We start from the raw sequence: 17,971 nt of genomic DNA, 5'->3' as shown, positions 1-17,971 counted from the left end.
CTGCACTCCCTGGGGGAAGAGAGTGGCAGTGATCGCTGTGTGTAGCCAGGGGTCCCAGGCACTGGGGAGCAGGGAAGCCAAGAACCCATCCTGGGAAGGGCTCCAAGCCCCCAGCACACACTCTACTGTCCAGCAAATTCACTTACAAAACACAAATTCAAAGATAAAATTAAAACGGAGACCTCAGAGAATTAAACCATCAAGCGGGGTTCCCTTCTGAGCACAGGGTCTGTGAGTGCTGGAGTCACATGCCCACCAAGCAGCCAGGCCAGATGAGAAGGTGATGGACCAAGAATGAGATGCTTGGGATTCAGATCAGAGAAGGTAGAGGAGATCAGTGATGACAAGGTCAAGGGCACAACCAAGGGAGGGTGGCTGCAGTGAGCAGGTGAGCCGAGGAGCCAGGGCGGGATGGCTCTCCTACACGGCACGGAGATCACAACACACACAGAGCTCAGAAGAACGGTGTCATCAAGAGTTACCACCACCCGTTCCCCTAGAGTGACTTTTCTAGTTGCCATACAGGGAAGGGAGGAAGGGAAGACGTGGGAAGAATGGGAGGGTGGTGGGGCCGTGATTCAAGTGGGAGAGAGAAGAGAAGTGGGGGAGATGGAAGCAAAGAGAGAAAAAGAACACGGAGTGACGGTTGCACAAAAACAAAAGAGAGAAAGAGCAAATAAGACACACTCCCTCCCCAGTTTACAAACACCACCATAATATTTACTCTCCTTTAAGCTGTATCAAGAAACACCGGCATTTCTATTCCTGTATGCTTGTTATTTAAACCATAACATATCAACAGTTCTATACGGGAGCCCAGCGGCCAGTGACTGTATATATTCGGTGGCATCTGCAGGAGGAAAAACACTGTCTCATCAAGTGTGACTCTGGTCTTCTCCAGACGTCAGCCTTCTAATTTTATCCGCGACTTCAAGTTGGCCACTGCTGCTATAATGTTGTTTGGCCAAGAAATGTTTATGAAAATCAACGATGTGAAAGTGAATAAATGAAAGAATAAACAAACCAGATCTTAAAAGAGCCATCAGAATCTCAAAAGGGGGATTAGTCCAATATTTGGGGTTAGCCAAGGACGGCAGCTAACTGACTCTGGATGCAGCCTGGTTTTCAGGCATCTGTAAGGTTGCAGGCTCAGGGCTTAGATGGACAAAGGGACAACTTATACCCACCAGCTCCCCAAAGGGAAGGGCCACGGCCTCACTGTGTTTGGTAGGCTCAGTGCTCAACACATAGCAGCCACTCAGTATCTGCAGAACTGAATTGAAGGCACAGTGGCTCCCCTCACACTGCTCCCCTACAACCACTTAGAGCCTGTGTGGTCCATATGCAGGGAAGTTGTCCAGGATGTATCATTCTTTAAAAAAACATTTTAAAGATGTATAACCTCCTCTACATAAAAATAACTTGAGATGGTCAATGACACAGGGCTTATTACAATAAGTTAATTCATATATATTCACAACATAAAACGGGGCATAGAGAATATTCTAGCCACAGGGCCAACGGTTTCTATGAGCTGCTTGGCAGCCAAAGCAAAGAGGGAAAAACCATGAGTTACATGTTCTCGTTAGCAGATTCTGGGGCCCTACTGAACAAGAGTGACCTGTTAATTAGCACATTTATTAAAACAATCAGTCCTCAATTCACCAGAAGGCCTTATTTTTGCCTTGCCATAGAAGGTGGTCTGGGTGGTTTTAGAAAACCCACTTTGGGAAACTGCCCCCATCCTGCCATGAATGAGAGGTGACCAGCTCATTACAAATCCTGTGCACTTCTAGACTCTCAGGAGATAAACTACATAAGAAATTGGAGCTTTCCAGAGCACAGCCAGGAACCTCAAAGAACCAAGGCCAACAAGGGGCGTAGACAATATGCAGAGGAATCAGCTAACCACAAGTATGGGCTAGTATTCTGGGGGGCCCTAATGAACTCACTGGTAAATAAGTTTACACTTGGCCCAAGGTCCAGGTCCTCAGACTGAGCAGCAAAGGAAAAACTAAGCAACTCTAGTCCCCTGACTCTTCCCTTTGGCTCGCTCTACCTGTCCTTCACGTCTCAGCCTTGACGTCACCTCCTCAGATAAGCTTCCCCGCCTACACTAGCATCAGAGGGCTCCCCAGCCCCCAGTGCCTCCTATTACTCCTTCCATTTGTTCCTTCCTTGTACCCACCACCACATTTACCCTAGTTGACCTGTTTCCCGCACTAGACCGTAAGTTCTGTGGCTTTTGCCCACGGCTGTTACATCCTCAGTACCTAACACAGTGTTTGGCCAAATAGATACGCAGTAAATATTTACAGACTCCGTGAATGGATAAGGAATAACTGAAAGAACAAACAAACGAGACCTTAACAGCTCATCAGGACTGAAAATTGGATAGTCATTTGCAAAACACCTTGGAATTCACAAAATTCCTCTCTACGGATATTACAGAGAAATGGGTCAAAACTAGGCCTCTCTGTGCTTCATCCGGCAAAAGCGAAGCCTCTTCTTCAGCAAAGAAGCACAGTCTCCCAAGAGCAAGAACACAAGGGCAGCTTCCCTGCCCCTTCCCCTGGGGTCACCTCATGCTTCACTTCACTTGGGTCTTAAGAGCATCTTTGGCTCCGAGCATATTCGGCTCCTCTAGAACAAGGTGTTTGTGTTAATCATCTCACACCGGGGTTGGCAAACTTTTTCTGGGAAAGGCCAAAAAGTAAGTGATTTTGGCTTCACGGGCCATGTGGTCTCCATCCCAGCTACTCAACTCTGCTGCTGTCAGCAAAAGTAGTCATTGACTTTACATAAGCAAATGGGCATAGCCGTGTTTCAATAAAACTTTATTTACAAAAACAGATGGGGGACCCAGATTTGGCCTGCAGCCACAGTTAGCCAACCCTGGACCCCAACACGCGGCTACACACTCACTAACCTGGCAAATGGAACCGATGTATGCCCTCCCCGCTCAGTGAAAGGGACAGGAGACACTCCCAGAGGGGCACCTACAAATTCAGTCCCCACAAGCTGGGAACTGCTTGGTCAGAACCATAAAGGATCCTCTTAGTCTAATTCCCTGAAGAGAGACTGCCAAAGTGAAAAAAAAAAGCATTACCATATTAAGAGAAAAACATCGCCAAAGAATTTCCTTAACAATCAACGAAGTTCTTGAAAAGCGGCCAGAGAACACACAGGGCTCCGGTTTTGATAGTTTGGGGAACTGAAATATTTTCACATTCCACGAGAAGCTGCCATTGGAACACGCAGGAGCTGCGTCCCCGGGAGCCCCGGGACAAAGGCTGGCCCAGAGCAAAGAGGCCGGCCTCCACGCCAGCGTCCTGACTGACATCACCTAATGAAATATTGATTCCCATCCCCCTAAAAATGGTTAGAAATCAATACGGTAATAGAAGCCTCATAAAAATCGTCACGGGCTGTGGCCTCTGAGCCAACGCAGTGCAGCCCTGACGGTTTGGGGAGGGAAAGAGGACAAACCACAAAACGACCAGGACCCGGCCGGAGGGAGTCGGGGGAATTCGAAATGGAAAAATACAGAAACAAAATATGTGGGTAGCTATGGTACTGCAAGCCGCATTCCAGGCTCCCGTTACTTTACAAGGATGAGTGACGGACTCCAGGAGATGGGCGGCCGCTCCAGCCCAGGCTCCGTGTTATCTGATTCACTTCTGGACGGGCTCGGGCGGCTGAGTCAGCGCCGTCTTCTGACAGTCAGGTTGTCTGAGGAGAACTGGCTGAACAGGGACATGAGTCACGCCTGACACACCACTCCCCTCCCTCGCCATTGTCCCTGGGGCCGCCTGGACCCTCCTGGCTCGGAGAAGTCAGCCCAGCAGACCCCCCACACAGCAGACCAAGTTCTGAGAGACGGGCCTGCGGGGACCAGAGCCGGCCCAGCAGCTCCCAGGACTCCTGCCTGAAGGGCCCAGGCCCCTCGGATACCCGCCAAAGCGACCCCAGTTCTGAACTTCACAATCAGTGGCGTCAGCTCCTCTGGCCCCGGCAGCCAGCCCAGCAGGAAAAGGACCCTCTGCCAACAAAGCAGCCCCTGGGCCCGGAGGTGTCACTCTTCAGCCACTTCAAACAGGGCTGTCGGTGGCATCTGGCCCGAAGGTAGCCGGGAACGGATGCAGGCCTAGGGGTGAAGGCAGAGAATCACCACACAAGCCTCGACAGGGCTGCTTCCAAATACTCCCCGGGCTGCTGGCGTCAGGGAAAAGCCCACAGGAAACCTCACCGCCCCACCAGGGCTTTGAGTTCCCAAAGACCTCAGAGCTCCTGGGGCCCCGGCAAAGCCACACGCCGTCCACACTGCAGGGAGCCCTCAGGATCGGATGAGCACTAGCCTCGGAGTCTGGAGGGTCGGGCTTCTGCTCTGCCACCAGCCTGTTGCCCAGTCACCTCGTCCCCAGGAAGCGGGGGAGCAACTCATGGTATGGGCCCTGGGGCCTTCCTGCACCCCCATCCCACGGGCAGTGGGCCTGCTTCCTCCTGGGCAGAGGGCTCCGAATTCATCCCCTGGACTTTGCTGGTGAGCACATCTACTACGTGACAAGTGACAAAGACAGGTGTGTCCCTCCCACTCTAGCAGCACAGAGGAACTTAAATCTACAAGTGAAGAAGACAATTGTAACGATGAAGAGATGAGGAGGGAAGATGAACAGTGAGATGTGATCATCTCAGGGGTGACGTGTGCCCCAAGTGATGGGGGGATTGGGACGTGGGGCGCACCCCTGGGCCATGGGTCAGGGAAGGACTGTCTGAGGCAGAATTTAATCCAAGGCCTAAAGAGCGGAGGGTCATCTATGGAGGAGCTGGAGGGAGACACCCCGGGAAGGGAGGCCAAGGCTCCAGGAGAACACCCCTGCTTTGTGGGAGACAACAGAGGAGGGGGCTGGCTAAGCAGAGTGGGTGAGGGGTAGAGAGAGCAGAGGGGGTGGGGAGAGAGGGGTGCCCATCAGGCTGGGTGGGTCTTGAAGGCCCTGCTAAGGAGTTAAGATCTCTCTATAAGAATAAAGGGGCTCCCAGGGGGCAGACAGGACACATCTGAAAGTTGCAACCATCAAGGCGAGGACATGTGCTTTTCTCTAGCTTGTTCCTAATCAACTCGGCTGGAGAAACAGCTGGGACAAAAGTGACTTTCCTCTCTTCCCTCCTTCAGTCCATCCCCAGTATTTCTGTCCTGCACTCTGGCCTAAAGAAACCAAATATTTTCTCTCTCTCTTCCTGAACGACTCAGCAAAAAACTGCACGGACAAAATGCTGCCTTTGGATAAAATTTTTAAATGTTCTGCAAACACAGCCAGCGTCATGTTAAACACATTTGGAAACTGTTTTTATCTGAAGCTGAACTAGTTTGCCCTCAAAGCTGCTTTCTATTAAACTGTTTGCATGCACACTGTCCTTACTTCCCTCCCCTGGTGAATGCTGGCCACAGTCACGGCTCCAAAAAAAGGGGAGTTGCAAATTCTAGGACAGAAGCACAGAAAGAGATGTCCAGGCCAGCTGCGGTTGGAGGGGGCGGGCCTGTTGGGGGACACCCTCCTCCTCCAGCTTGGTGGGGGCAGCAGACCAGGAAAAGACGGCTGCCCTGCTCAGTGAGCTTTCTTCCAAAAGTTCTTCCTGGCTCAAGACAGTGGGGAAAGTGAGTGCACATGTGTCTGCTCAGCAGTGAAAAGCAAAAAAGGCCTTTGGTTGCAAGCCCAGAAATATCTCTGGCAACTTCAAGGCAAGGGAGGTTTACTGAAAATGTGAGGAGGGCCTGAAGAATGGAAGGGAAAGGAGGCAGACCAGGCTCAGAAAGGACAGGGACTCAGCGCCGGAGGCCTCAGCAGCGGGGGCTACACCAGCCTTCCCCATGTAGTTTTTCTGCCGGTGACATCCAGCTGCAGCTCCAAGAGGAGGACCTGCTCGATCTGATGGGTCCTGTGCCCACCCCTTGGCCCCAGGGGATGGGGCGCCATGACTGATGTCCCCACCAAGACTGTCCAGTGCGGAAGAAGTAGACCCCAAAGGAAAATGCTGGCTGCTGCTCCCAGAAGAAAAGGGAGCGGCGTGGGAGACAAGTGGACAGTGACAACAGGTGTCCGCGGTCATTTCCATTCATTAAAAGTGGCAAGAATAGCACGCTCAGGAAGGAGGATTGCCGTTTAAGTAATGGAGAATCCTTCACATGAAATGCTGGTGCTGCGGAGAGGAAACGGGCCCAGCTTGTGAGCCACCAATTTAGCCACTGGGCCCATGTATGTGGGGGGTGGTCACACAAGTTTTACTGAGTTATTTGGAAATGGCCCTGGGGAGGCTGGACCTTGACCTCATAGCATAAGTGCCATTTGGAATGATTTCGGTCCATGAGTCTAATTTTTGTTGGTTCTGTTCTGCTTCTTCTGAGATTTCCTGCTCTGTTTCTTGCTCCGGAGGAGACACAGTGCAAAGCAAGCCCGCCTCCCCCTCTCCCCTCCAACCCCCACCAACGCGTTGCCTGCGCATTATACAATCATATTCACCGAGGTGAGAGGCTCCATCCAAACTGAGCCTCATTACAAGCCAGTCTCCGCCCCCTTCTCCTAAATAATCCATCATCAAACTAAGGGAACAAAATAGAAAGAGCTGGAAGAGATGTTTTCAGTCTCCCACTTCCAATGACTATCAGCAAAAAAAAAAAAAGGTTAGTCAGTGGAAACCAGTCTCTTGTGTGGGTGTTTGCAATTCAATATCCTTTCATTTCCGATTCCATTTTGAAAAGCCACATTAGTTCAACTTTAAATTTGCAAGCTCCTTTTTCTTGGGCTAGAAACTCATCTCAAATAGCGTGCTGCTGGCAGAAGGCTAGCCTCCTGGGAACAGCGAGAGCCGGGTCAGAAACACCCTGCAAAGCTGGTCTGTGGAGCTGGTTCACATCCTGCCTAGACATGCCGGGGATGACAGGAGGAGATACTCTCCACCTTGGCTCAAAATCTGAAAAGAATATCCCTGGGCCAGAGCAGTTGCATGGGATTCACCCACGCGTGCCAAACATGAAATTACTCAGCGGGGGCAGCGCACACAGCATCCGACCAGCGTCCTGCCTGCAGAGAGCCCCCACGGCGGGCTGCCCTCCCAGGGCTCGGAGGAGCTGAGAAGCCCCGCATGCGGCCACAGGATGTGCTATTCTGGCCAGCCTCCTTCCGGTGAGACTACCACATCCTGGACTCCTTTCAAGCAGCCTGTTCCTAAACAGGGGTGTGCCAGCCTCCCTGTGGGCTATTTAAAATTGAGCCTTCCCATCAGACCACCCATCACAACAGAAGACCAGCTGTATCCTTCCTATAATGACCGTGGGCTTGGGCACTTGGGAAGTCTGGCTGGCTTCGGAGGCTGTAACTCACCACGGCATAGCTGTGTGGCCTCAGGCAGGTGGCTTAAGCTCTCTGAACCGCTGTTTCTTCCTATATAAAATGGGAATGATACAGCTATCTTGTAGGTCAGGTGACAGTGACAAATGAAGTCAGAGCCTGGTCCAGCTTTGGAGCTTGTCGAGTAGAAGTTATTATGATTATGCTGTGACCAATAAGCACATTTTGAAAGATGAGTTGTTACAGAAATTCCACGGCAACCCAACAGAAATAATATGCAATTGCAACCTCATTAAAGGCCAGTCACCTACACCGGGCACAGAACCCGTTTCTGTCTGGATGAACAGTCTGTGCTGTGCCACCCGGGTCTGACCTCACAGCCCCCATCCAGGTGAAATGTACAGAGAGCTGGAAAGGAAGATTGCCCCTGGCTCTCAGTCTACGATCTGTTCCTGGGCCAGAAACGAGGTTCGAACCTACCCTGAGTCCTCCTTCCACAGGAAGTCAGGGAAAAATGACAGGGGCCTGGAGAAACCAGAAGACACAACCTCCTTAGCACCTGGCACAGAGCAAACCAGCAGACCAGCAAGTGGGAATTTCTGACAGTCTAATAGCAATGGGATTCAATTTCAGAGAGAAAGACTTTGCTAAACAAATCAACAGAGGGAAAATGACTACAAGAAGAATATTTCAATAGAAAGCAAACCATTTCCTAAACTGAGCTCTTAATGTCTCAGTTTTGGGGAGGGGGGAAACGACAAGTTCTACACTGAGATATTTGTAGCTTTCCCTGCACACATCCTTTGGCAGGAGAGCCACATGAGCATATTGAAAGCGCAGAGAAGTGGCTACGAGGAAGAAATTCATTAGCTTTGTTTTAACTCAAGATTTCCAAAACTTCGAGTATGGAGTATTGCTTTAAAATACATCTCCTAACTCTGCAAAGACCCAGTTGGGGCGACCTGGTTTGTTTTCACAGCGGCTGTTTACATGCTAATGATGGCTAACTTCAAAACTCGGTAAATACTCCATACACGGTGAGTGCACAAATAAACAAAAACCTGTAGCAACAGTTGCCTCGGGGGCAGGAATAGAAGGGAGACTCAATTTCACTGCTTATCTACTCATTTCTTCACAAACCTATTGCTTTACTTTATAAAAATTTAAAGCAGAGAAGGGAGGGAAATAGCTCAAGTGGTAGAGCACATTCTTAGCATGCTCAAGGTCCTGGATGCAATCCCCAGTACCTCCATTAAAACAAACAAACAAAAAACAAAAAACAAAAAACACTGTTGTTAAAACTCTGCTCTTATCGTCTGCTTATTAAAGAAGCTCCCATGAGCTCCCTCCCTTCCCCCACCCCAGACCACACTCAGCATCTCCTAAATGCTCTCCTTTGGTCCAGACTTGACTGGTTCAGACCCGCTTCAGTGCTCTCTCTGAGAATCTCATGAAATCAGGGAGTTCCGGTCCTTTTGATCTCTCCAGGTTCTGCTAAATTTTAGCCAAGGCACCTGAGAACGTGGTCCTGGAGGTGGGAACACATTTACCTGGTGGTCAATTTTGATCAGTGCAATGTCTGCCTTCTCATCCACATCTTTGATTTTGGCTTCATAGGTGGCACCGTTCTTCAGCTCAACTTTGACCCGATGCTTGTTGGTCACCACGTGGGCATTTGTTACAATCAGTCCATCTTCAGACACGATAAACCCAGACCCACTGGCCACCGGCACCTCCCTCTTAGAAAAAGGGAGCCTAGAACCAAAAACGGTACCCAGTTAAGGCTGAAACACCTTAAAAATCAATTCTTTGACACATTGATGAATTGGTTTGGTAACAGCAACACACACCCAGCAATTGCTACTTTATATATTGGGTTTATTTAACTTTAAAAAAATGGAATATTAGGCTGACTTTGATACGCATCTAAAAATTCCACTTAGAAAACATTCTTAGGGAACCTCTTCAGAACCAGAGGTTCTTAAAACATCTAGAAGGGTCAAGAATGTAGATTTAAATAGTCAAACAGGAAAACATCCCAAGGGAGAAATGCTTATCTTCCTGTAGGACTATATTCAGTGACACTTTAAAGTGTCTCAAAAATAGCTCTGATGTTTTGTTAACGGCAGCGTTTTTGGTGGGAGCTTCAGAGGCAGTGGGAAAAAAAAGAAGGCTCTCTTTACTTGCGAAACAGTTCGATGTGAACCACGGCAGGAGCAATCTTCTCCACCACGTCGGCAATAAAGTTGTATTTATGGCGCAAACTGTTCGGATCTTCCTGCCCTGAGAACAGAAACAAAGACAGGATATTTAAGATGCTTAACAAAGACAAGATATTTATGGTGCCCTGTGCTGTGATCACCTAGAGAAAGGTGTGGGTTAGAGGAGCCAAAAGATGCGCACAGAGGTCTCTAGAACCAGAAGGGAGGTGAGGACAAGATCCTAGACCTGGGCTCAGTTGCAAAAGTCTTTCTGGCTATTGAGAAAATACCCACTCAGATAAGACAGCAAAATCCAGCAAAGATGACCCCTTTGCTTGACTTCCTTGCGCTCAAAGATTTCACCCCAAAAATGTTGAGCCAGAGGCATCGGCAAACACCTGAACCTCTTACTGGCTATTTCAAAAAGTTGGCCATCCAAGGTCACCTTGAAATGGCATCATCCTCTGCCAGGGTCCCTTCCCCAACTCCCCAGCACCACAAAACGGTCCTTCTCAGCACATCACCACCATCGGGGGGAGGCTGAGGCTGTTTTGATGGGATGCTCATCAGATGCTTCAGATTTTAAAAAGACTATTATGAAAAAGCATTAAGACAAAGGCAGATTGTGTCTTTCCCGCTGTCTGTCCCCACAGCAGTTTTCCACCACACCTTGACCATTCAGTTCACTCCCTCCACCCCCAGACACCCCAGACCAAAAGGTACAAGACACGCTTTGATACTGTTGGAGAAAAAAAGAAAAATCAAATGATTGTAATTCTCTGTATAAAATATATGCACTATAATTAGTGAATCCCCATATGGGGGGCATTTGTAAAGCTACTTTCAGACAAAGCTATCACACATCCAATGTCGGGCTCCCAGCAAAGCAAAAAATTAGCTATCACCAGCCAGGTGCACACACCCATGGCTTCTGACTCAGAAATGAGCTCAGGGACCAGAGACTCAGGGTCCCAGAGCCCCCACTTTGCTGGCACGCAGGTGGCAGAGGTGGCATTGCTGGGAGGCGCAGCCTGAGCCTCTTACTCTGGCCCCAAATCTATGCCACCTGCTGAGACCCTTCATTAAGTCTCTGCTTGAACATCAGAGGGGTTCCAGGCTAGTCTGCAGCTAAAGACCCACACATCCCAGCCTTTCTCGCATCTCCGCCTCAGCCCGTGGGTCCAGCTCAGGGCAGCACTGGGCGGCTCCGCCACCCTGTGACCACCCAGCCCCGTGCAGAAACTCAAAGGGAGCTTTCTGAAACCTTCAGAGCAATTTGACAGAGGAATTTTATGCCTCTTGCATCTAAAAATTTGAAATTGGGGCTGGTATTCTGTATCTTTTTAATTACATCTTGGTAGCAATTCATTTTTAGCATATTTTACAAAAGTATTGGTCCATGATGGGCAGGAAATAAAAGGAAAAGAATGCTGATCATTCACCACAGAGGGTCTCTCCTGTCACTGGTCACTCAGCAGGACTCCCAAAGAGCCCACAGTTTACGAGGGAACCGCTGGCCTGCAAAAATGCCCCTGCTCACCAAAGGGCCCGTGCGCCCCGTCCCCAACACACACACACATGCACACATGCACACACATACACACACATACACTCACACAAACACACTCATGAGCACTCACACTCACACGTACATACACTCATCCACACACATGTATGCACTCACTCTCATGCATACAAGCTCACACAGACTCCCTCCGACTCTCACAGAAACACACATTCAGACACACACTCTTACATTCGCGCACATACATAAATTCACACGTACACACACACCTCCCTCTGCGAGGCGGGCACAGCCATTCCCCGGGCTCGTGACTGTGGAAGCTATGACATTTCTCATGTCCCTGTGGCTCTCAGAGCTGCGTGTCCACTGGCAACCCTAGGACACCACAGCTTCTGTCCAGACGGATCTCAGCTTTCCAGCTCAAGACCACTGGGCACAGGGCAGCCTCCCAAGCTTTCCCTCCTGGAGGTGAGTGAGGGACCGTGGATGAACAAAGGGCCTCTCTTGGTCCCAGAGACTGGGATCCATGTGGCTCGTGCTTTATTTCATGGTTGGAATCCACTCTCTTTTTGCATGGCTTGATTTTTCCAAGGGGCAGGAAAAGACCTGCAAGTACTCAGCAAGATAAACCGATTCCAAGAAGTCATGATAGCATCTTTCTTACTACTTTTGCTTCCAAAACCTTTTCACATGGTCCCCTTCCTGTAGAAGAGGAAAATCAGATGCTGTTCCCATGTTATATTTAGGGAAACTGAGGCTCATAAACTATAAATGACTTCTCCATAGATACCAGCTTTTCTTAAGAGATTATATAAATCACAGACAAATCTGGCCAAACCTACAACTATTCCGTTTCATACAGGCCCCACCCGTGTCTGCTGCCCTCCCAGAATTCCGGGTAGCTGTGTTTAATTGGTGTTTCTCCCTAAGTCTCCAATGGGAGCCATAAATAAGGGGACAGAAACATTCCTCCTGGACACAGAACCTGGTGAACATCACCCAAAGGCAGCTGTAAACAGATGCATGTGGGCTTCCTAGACCAGCTCCCTGGGAAAGGTCAAAAGCAGTTTGAATCCTTTAACAAGGCCAGCAACCCCCAGGGAAGGATGGAGTTTCTGAGATCCTCACAAGAAGGACAATTACTAGAGTCTTGCCACTAAAAACTCATTCACTTACTTCCTCTTTCTACTTCCCACATAGGCCTGGGAGAATCTGCCCACATCAGGGGTGAAAATGAATGGGTTTTTCCAACTAAAATGAGAAGCAGTTGCTTTCTCACACCCTAGAGAAAGTGGCCCTAGACCTGCCCACCTGGGACAGCAATGTGGGAGAGTAGGGAGGACGCTGGCCGGGACACTAGAACGCCTGGGCTCCATCCACAGTCTACTGGGTGGTCTCCATTTCCCGTCTGTAAAATGGGGCCAACCACCTCTAGAATGAGCTGTGAAGTCTATTCCTCTCCAACATTCTATGATGTAATCCCTGAGTCTCCCTCTCACTCCGACATGCCACAGCAAGATAAGGAGCTTGTGGAATTTGCGACTGGGCACAGGACTCTCCTAATTCTGCAGATGAGTGAACAGGAAGGAGGAGCAATGGGCGCACAGACCATACTGAAAAGCTCCACTGACAAGCCTTGATTGTGCAGCTTGGGTGAAAAAGCAACGAATGACCTCTGTTATCATCATCAGTGGATCACGGTCAGTGGGAGGATGAAATAGAGCAGAAACAGCTGAACTGCCAACTACGAGTTCAAAGGTGGGCAAAATGTTGAGCCAAAGAAGAAGCGTTTGTCTTCTCCAAATGCGATCTCAGAATGAGGACTAGTGTTGCTAAGAGCAGCTTGGCTCAGTGCTAGGGTCCTGCTCCATTTAAAAGGTCGTCCATCAAACCAGGGGAAGTCGCTGCTGCCTCCTGGTCTTTAGAAACCCTGGCTGGCCCCATCTGCTCTGATCTCAACTGCAGGTCAACTGTCTTCCTCCCCGAGGGGTCTGCCTGGGCGGAAAATTCCCAGAGATGGACCCAGGCTGGCTCTGCCACGACCCACTTTCTGAGTGATACAAACAGACAAAAGGCTGGGGTGTCCAGGCCGCTCAGCATGGGGAGACTGGGTAAGAGTGTGAAGGAAAAGCTGGGCTGGTCTAACAAGATAACTCACAGGTCTAGGAATGTGAAGAAGAGGCTGGGCTGGGCTAACAAGATAACTCACAAGTCTAAGTATTGAAATACTGATCTGAGTTCTGCTGGACTAACTTGTAAATCTAAGTTAACTAGTGTTGGTTTGTTGTTTATGTTTTTTTGCTAGCCAGCTGGATTTTCAAAGATACATATCTGGCTTTGGAATGTTGGTTTGCTGCCTCCCCACCTCCACTTTTGTGATGATAATGCTGCTAAAGCTGTTCCATGCCTATTGGCCGAATACCCCAAACTTGTACTTTACCCTATAAAACCTCATGCGCACTTCTTGGAGGTGCTCAGAGCTTCGGAGCAGAAGCCCCTCTAAGCCCGCCAGCGTAATACATCTGAGTACTCCAACCCTCCGAGTGGTGCTTGTTTCTTGACTGGCCTGTCGTTTCCGTAACAAGAGCACAGGTTCTGGTCTCAGAAGGACTGGAGTGTGACACCTGGATTTACTTGCTGTGTGACCTTAAGTGTGTGAACTAACGCCTCCAAGTTTTCTCCCCTCGTCCATAAAATGCAATGATGATAACACCTACTCCATGTGTTTCTGGTGCTGATTTTATGAGCTCCTGGATATGCTGAAGTGCTTGGCCAAGTCATGGCATACGATTTAAAAATTAAAAAAAAAAAAAAGGAACTGGTGAAGGTGCTGCTCAGGGGCAGCCCTGGACAGGTGTGAGCACCACACACCTCAGTGGCACAGCAGAGAAGCGAAGGGAGAGGTGAAGGCGTCTGGAGAACCACTCTCCCCACCTTGGCACATTTATGCGTGTCCTGGACACGCCCCCCAACAGGGCCATTGTGGCCACCAGTGCAGAGGCAGCAGGGGGAAGCTGTGTGGCAGGCCAGCTTTCTGGCTGTGACGTGTACCTCTGTTGCCCAGCTTATGAGAGCACCTCACAGCCATCGCAGACGGAGACAAGGAGCTGGGTCAGCAGAAGAATCCAGCATGAACGGAAGATGAGCTGCACCAGAAGGAGACAAACACAACCCACTCTGCGAAGCGAGGGCCTGGTTCAGTTAGGCCAGAGCTGACGTGGTGGAAGGTAATGAGGCTGAGAGGTCTCAAGCAGGGTCGAGGCCTGGCCCTTCTAGCTGCTCCACTATTGAACAGAAAGTTGGAATTAGCTGGCATTCAGAAAGCTGGCAATTCAGAATTCAGAAAAGTGAAAGGTAGGTATTTTCTATCTTCTTGATTAATGAAAAAAGAGAAAAAGCAAAAATGATCAATATAAGGAATCAAAGAAAGATCACCCCTGCAGACCTTACAGACATTAAAAGCAGGAGAAGGGAGTATTATGAATGAACTTACGCACGTACATTCTACAGCTTATGTGAAATGGACAAATTTCTTTTAAAGACATAATTTATCAAAACTCACTCAAGAAGATATTGATAACTTGAATAATCCTACATACCTATTAAAGAAATTGTATTTATAGTTACAAATGTTCCCACAGAGAAAATGTCAGGCCCATATGGCTTCATTGGTGAATTCCACCAAACAGTTAAGAAAGAAGCAACATAACACTTCACAAACTTTCTCTAAAAACAGAAGGGAAACACTGCTCAGCTTACGTTATAAAGTCAGCACCACCCTAATATAAAAGCCAAAGATATTGTAAGAAAATTATAGACTAATATCCAACATGAACATAGACTAAATGTCCTTAACTTTTTTTAACCAGCAGAATTTAGCAATATAATAAAAAGGATACCATATCATTACCAGGTGGGGTTTATCCCAGGAAGGGATGAATAAGGTAGTTGGAGCGTCTGAGAGCCTAACAATGTAACTTATGCAGTAACATACTAAAAAAGAAAACCCAATCATCTCAACAGATACAAAAGGAAGAGCTGACGTAACTGAATATCCATTCATGATAAAAAAAAAAAAAAAAACACTCAGCAAACAGAAAGAGAATTTCCTCCTTTGATAAAAGGGATCAACAGAAAAACCTAAAACTAGCATCATACTTAATGGTGAAGGATTTAACACTTTCCCTCTGAACAGAAACAAGACAAGGACATCCATTCGTACCCCTTTTTTTCAACATTTTACTGAAGTCCTGGACAGAACAAAGCCAGAAAAAAAGAAATTAAAGGCACAGAGATTGCAAAGGAGAACACAAAACTGTCTTTATTTGCAGATGACATAAGGGCCTATACAGAAGAAGAATCTATAAATATATTACCTAGAATAAGTGAGCTTATCAGCATCACAAAATCACAAAATAACAGGTCAATACACACAATCAATTGTATTTCTATGCATTAGCAGTAAACAATTAGAAACTGAAATTTTTAAAAATACCAATTATAACACCATCAAAAATACTAAATACTTAGGAAAACATTTAACAGAATATATGCAAGACCTTACACCGAAAGCTGCAAAACACTGCTGAACTGAATTAAAGAAAACCTAAATAAATACTTAGGGGTCAAAAGGCTATTACTAAGCTATCAATTTTCCTAAAATTGCTCTACAGATTCAATATACTCCCAAAGAAAATCCCAGCAGAAGTTTTTGTAGAAATTGATAAGCTATTTCTAAAATTTACGTGAGAAGCAAAGAACCTAGGATATCAAAATAATTCTCAAAAAGAGAAAACATGAATGACATACTACATGGTTTTATTTTAAACAGAAAGATTCTGAAAAACTAAGATTAGAAGAATGTTGAGTCACATTTTACAAAAGACAGATCTTTCTACTTACCTAATAAATATTTATCACTACTGATTTTTAACCTAACAAATGACCCATTAAGAGTAGCCAACATTTGCCAGGTTCCCATCCAAAGACAGTAAATTATTCATCTTTCCTCTTTATGAACTACTAGTCATGCACAAAACTCCACAAATGTTGCTTCCTTGGAACCTATCATCCCTGGAGTTTTACAGATAATACTTCTTAACTACTTTCAACAACTTCTGTATAGCAAGAGAGATATACACACAGTTTGAGAACCACGTGTCCTGGACACGCCCCCCAATAGTGTTAAGTTTCAATAATTATTATCAAAATTGAATAAGAGACACTTCCATTATTCAGTGCTTACTGATAAGAGCCAGGCACTAAGTGAAGTACTTGACACACATTATCACAGGGAAGAAAATTTGTTGCAGTGAAAATATAAATCACAATGAGAAGACCATGAATCAAAGGACAGACTTTTATCTGTATTTCTCTCAAAACGTTTCAGGGCGGAGGGTATAGCTCAAGTGGCAGAGCGCATCCCCAGTACCTCCTCTTAAAAAAAATAAAATAAACCTGATTACCCTCCCCGCCCCGAAAAACAAAAACAAAAAAGGTTTAGCACACAATTGCACATGCGCTTTAAATGCATTGAAATGTGTGTTTCTTTCAACTTTATGGCAAAAATGTCAGGTAAAGATTAGATGTGAGGCACAAGAAGAAAGAAATCTTTCCAGTCCTAAGGCCGTGGTTCTCAAACTCTGCAGCGAGCCACCCCAGAGTGCCACAGCAAACCCACAGGATATTCCAAGTTTTCTGGGGAAACACAGTGCTGCTTGACACCTTGGACTGTCAAGTATCTGGCGGACACCCTGAGAAGTAGCTTTAGGTTGCTCACAGTGTTGAAATCAGATTGCACTAAGTTCTTCTGATGATCCCGTATCTTTGTGGATTTGGATTTCTGGTGGTCACTGTGATTAAAAGCAAGTACCATACAAAAATCAATGCTGAACTGGAAATGGGGTGGTGGGGTCCAATCTGGTTCCAAGATTTGAGAGACTGTATGGCAGCCAACAGGCGCACACTGACCACTTGTAAGTAATTGTGGTTATTGAATAATGCAATTAAAATGTCTTTTTTTTTCCTTTTTTTTGTCAAATGACTACTGTGTTGGAAGGATGCAAATACTTATTAAGTTGTTGGGACCTAATTACTTGACAAATGAAACAGCCAAATCCTTCTGTTGGCCCAGGTTGGGGTGGGTGGTGGGGCATGAAAAATTACTCAGACACCAAGAGTGTCACAAACCATGCAAGTTTGGGAACCTCAGCCTGATGTCTCTTGCACTCTCTCCAGCAGATAATCCTGACTCCGGCACAGCTGCCACAGTTCGGAGCAGAAGTGCATTCACAGGAAAGGTAAACAAGGCTGCGGCTTAGAGCCCGCATTCGCCCTGCGAGGGCCCTAGCCAAGCATTCGGTGGTCAGAGGCTTCTGGGACAACTGTAGAAGGAAAATATTTAAACTGCAGTGTCTCATTCCCTCTGTCACACATCTTCTATCCTGTCCGAGAGGCTGTGGGCATTTGGGAACGTGGCTGAAGGGAAAATAAAACCAAGGGGATCATCTTCTCTGGGTTTCATGATGTACATTCATGTGCTTTGAAGTCACTTCTGCATCTAGTTAAGTTACCTGTCCTGGGACAGAAATGGTTTCCAGGGACACTGCCACTGCCGCCCTGCTTGCTCCCCTACCTGAGGCCAGAGGTTACACATATGGACCACACTGATCCATTCTGGAAGTATGTGGGCAGCAGAGAAGTATGCCAGGAAAGACTAAATTACTAATACGAGTAATAATAATAATAATTCTTGTCTCTCCATAGGAAACATTACAAAATATGTCACATGAAAAGCTGATCAAAGAGCCTACAGCCGAAGAGTAGGGGAAGGGGGGGAGTATTTTAAAGGTAAAGGTCCACCTGGTAGTTACTAACAACATCATGACATTTTTCTGGGT

At 47.3% G+C, this 17,971-nt stretch overlaps 1 protein-coding gene across 1 annotated transcript in view; it reads right to left on the bottom strand.

Moving 5' to 3' along the window:
• HTRA1 (HtrA serine peptidase 1) overlaps positions 1-17,971 on the bottom strand; it is a 50,036-nt gene that overhangs the window by 14,860 nt on the left and 17,205 nt on the right. Inside the window, exons 2-3 of the mRNA XM_072972045.1 lie at positions 9,530-9,629; positions 8,897-9,101 (exon numbers count right to left, since the gene is read on the bottom strand). Coding sequence (XP_072828146.1) covers positions 8,897-9,101; positions 9,530-9,629 — 305 coding nt within the window. The remainder of the gene's footprint in view (positions 1-8,896; positions 9,102-9,529; positions 9,630-17,971) is intronic.

The sequence above is a fragment of the Vicugna pacos genome, chromosome 11 (genome assembly GCF_048564905.1).
Source record: "Vicugna pacos chromosome 11, VicPac4, whole genome shotgun sequence".
NCBI lineage: Eukaryota > Metazoa > Chordata > Mammalia > Artiodactyla > Camelidae > Vicugna > Vicugna pacos.
Note: the sequence above shows the minus strand (reverse complement) of the source record. Positions and strands in the feature narration are given on the sequence as shown.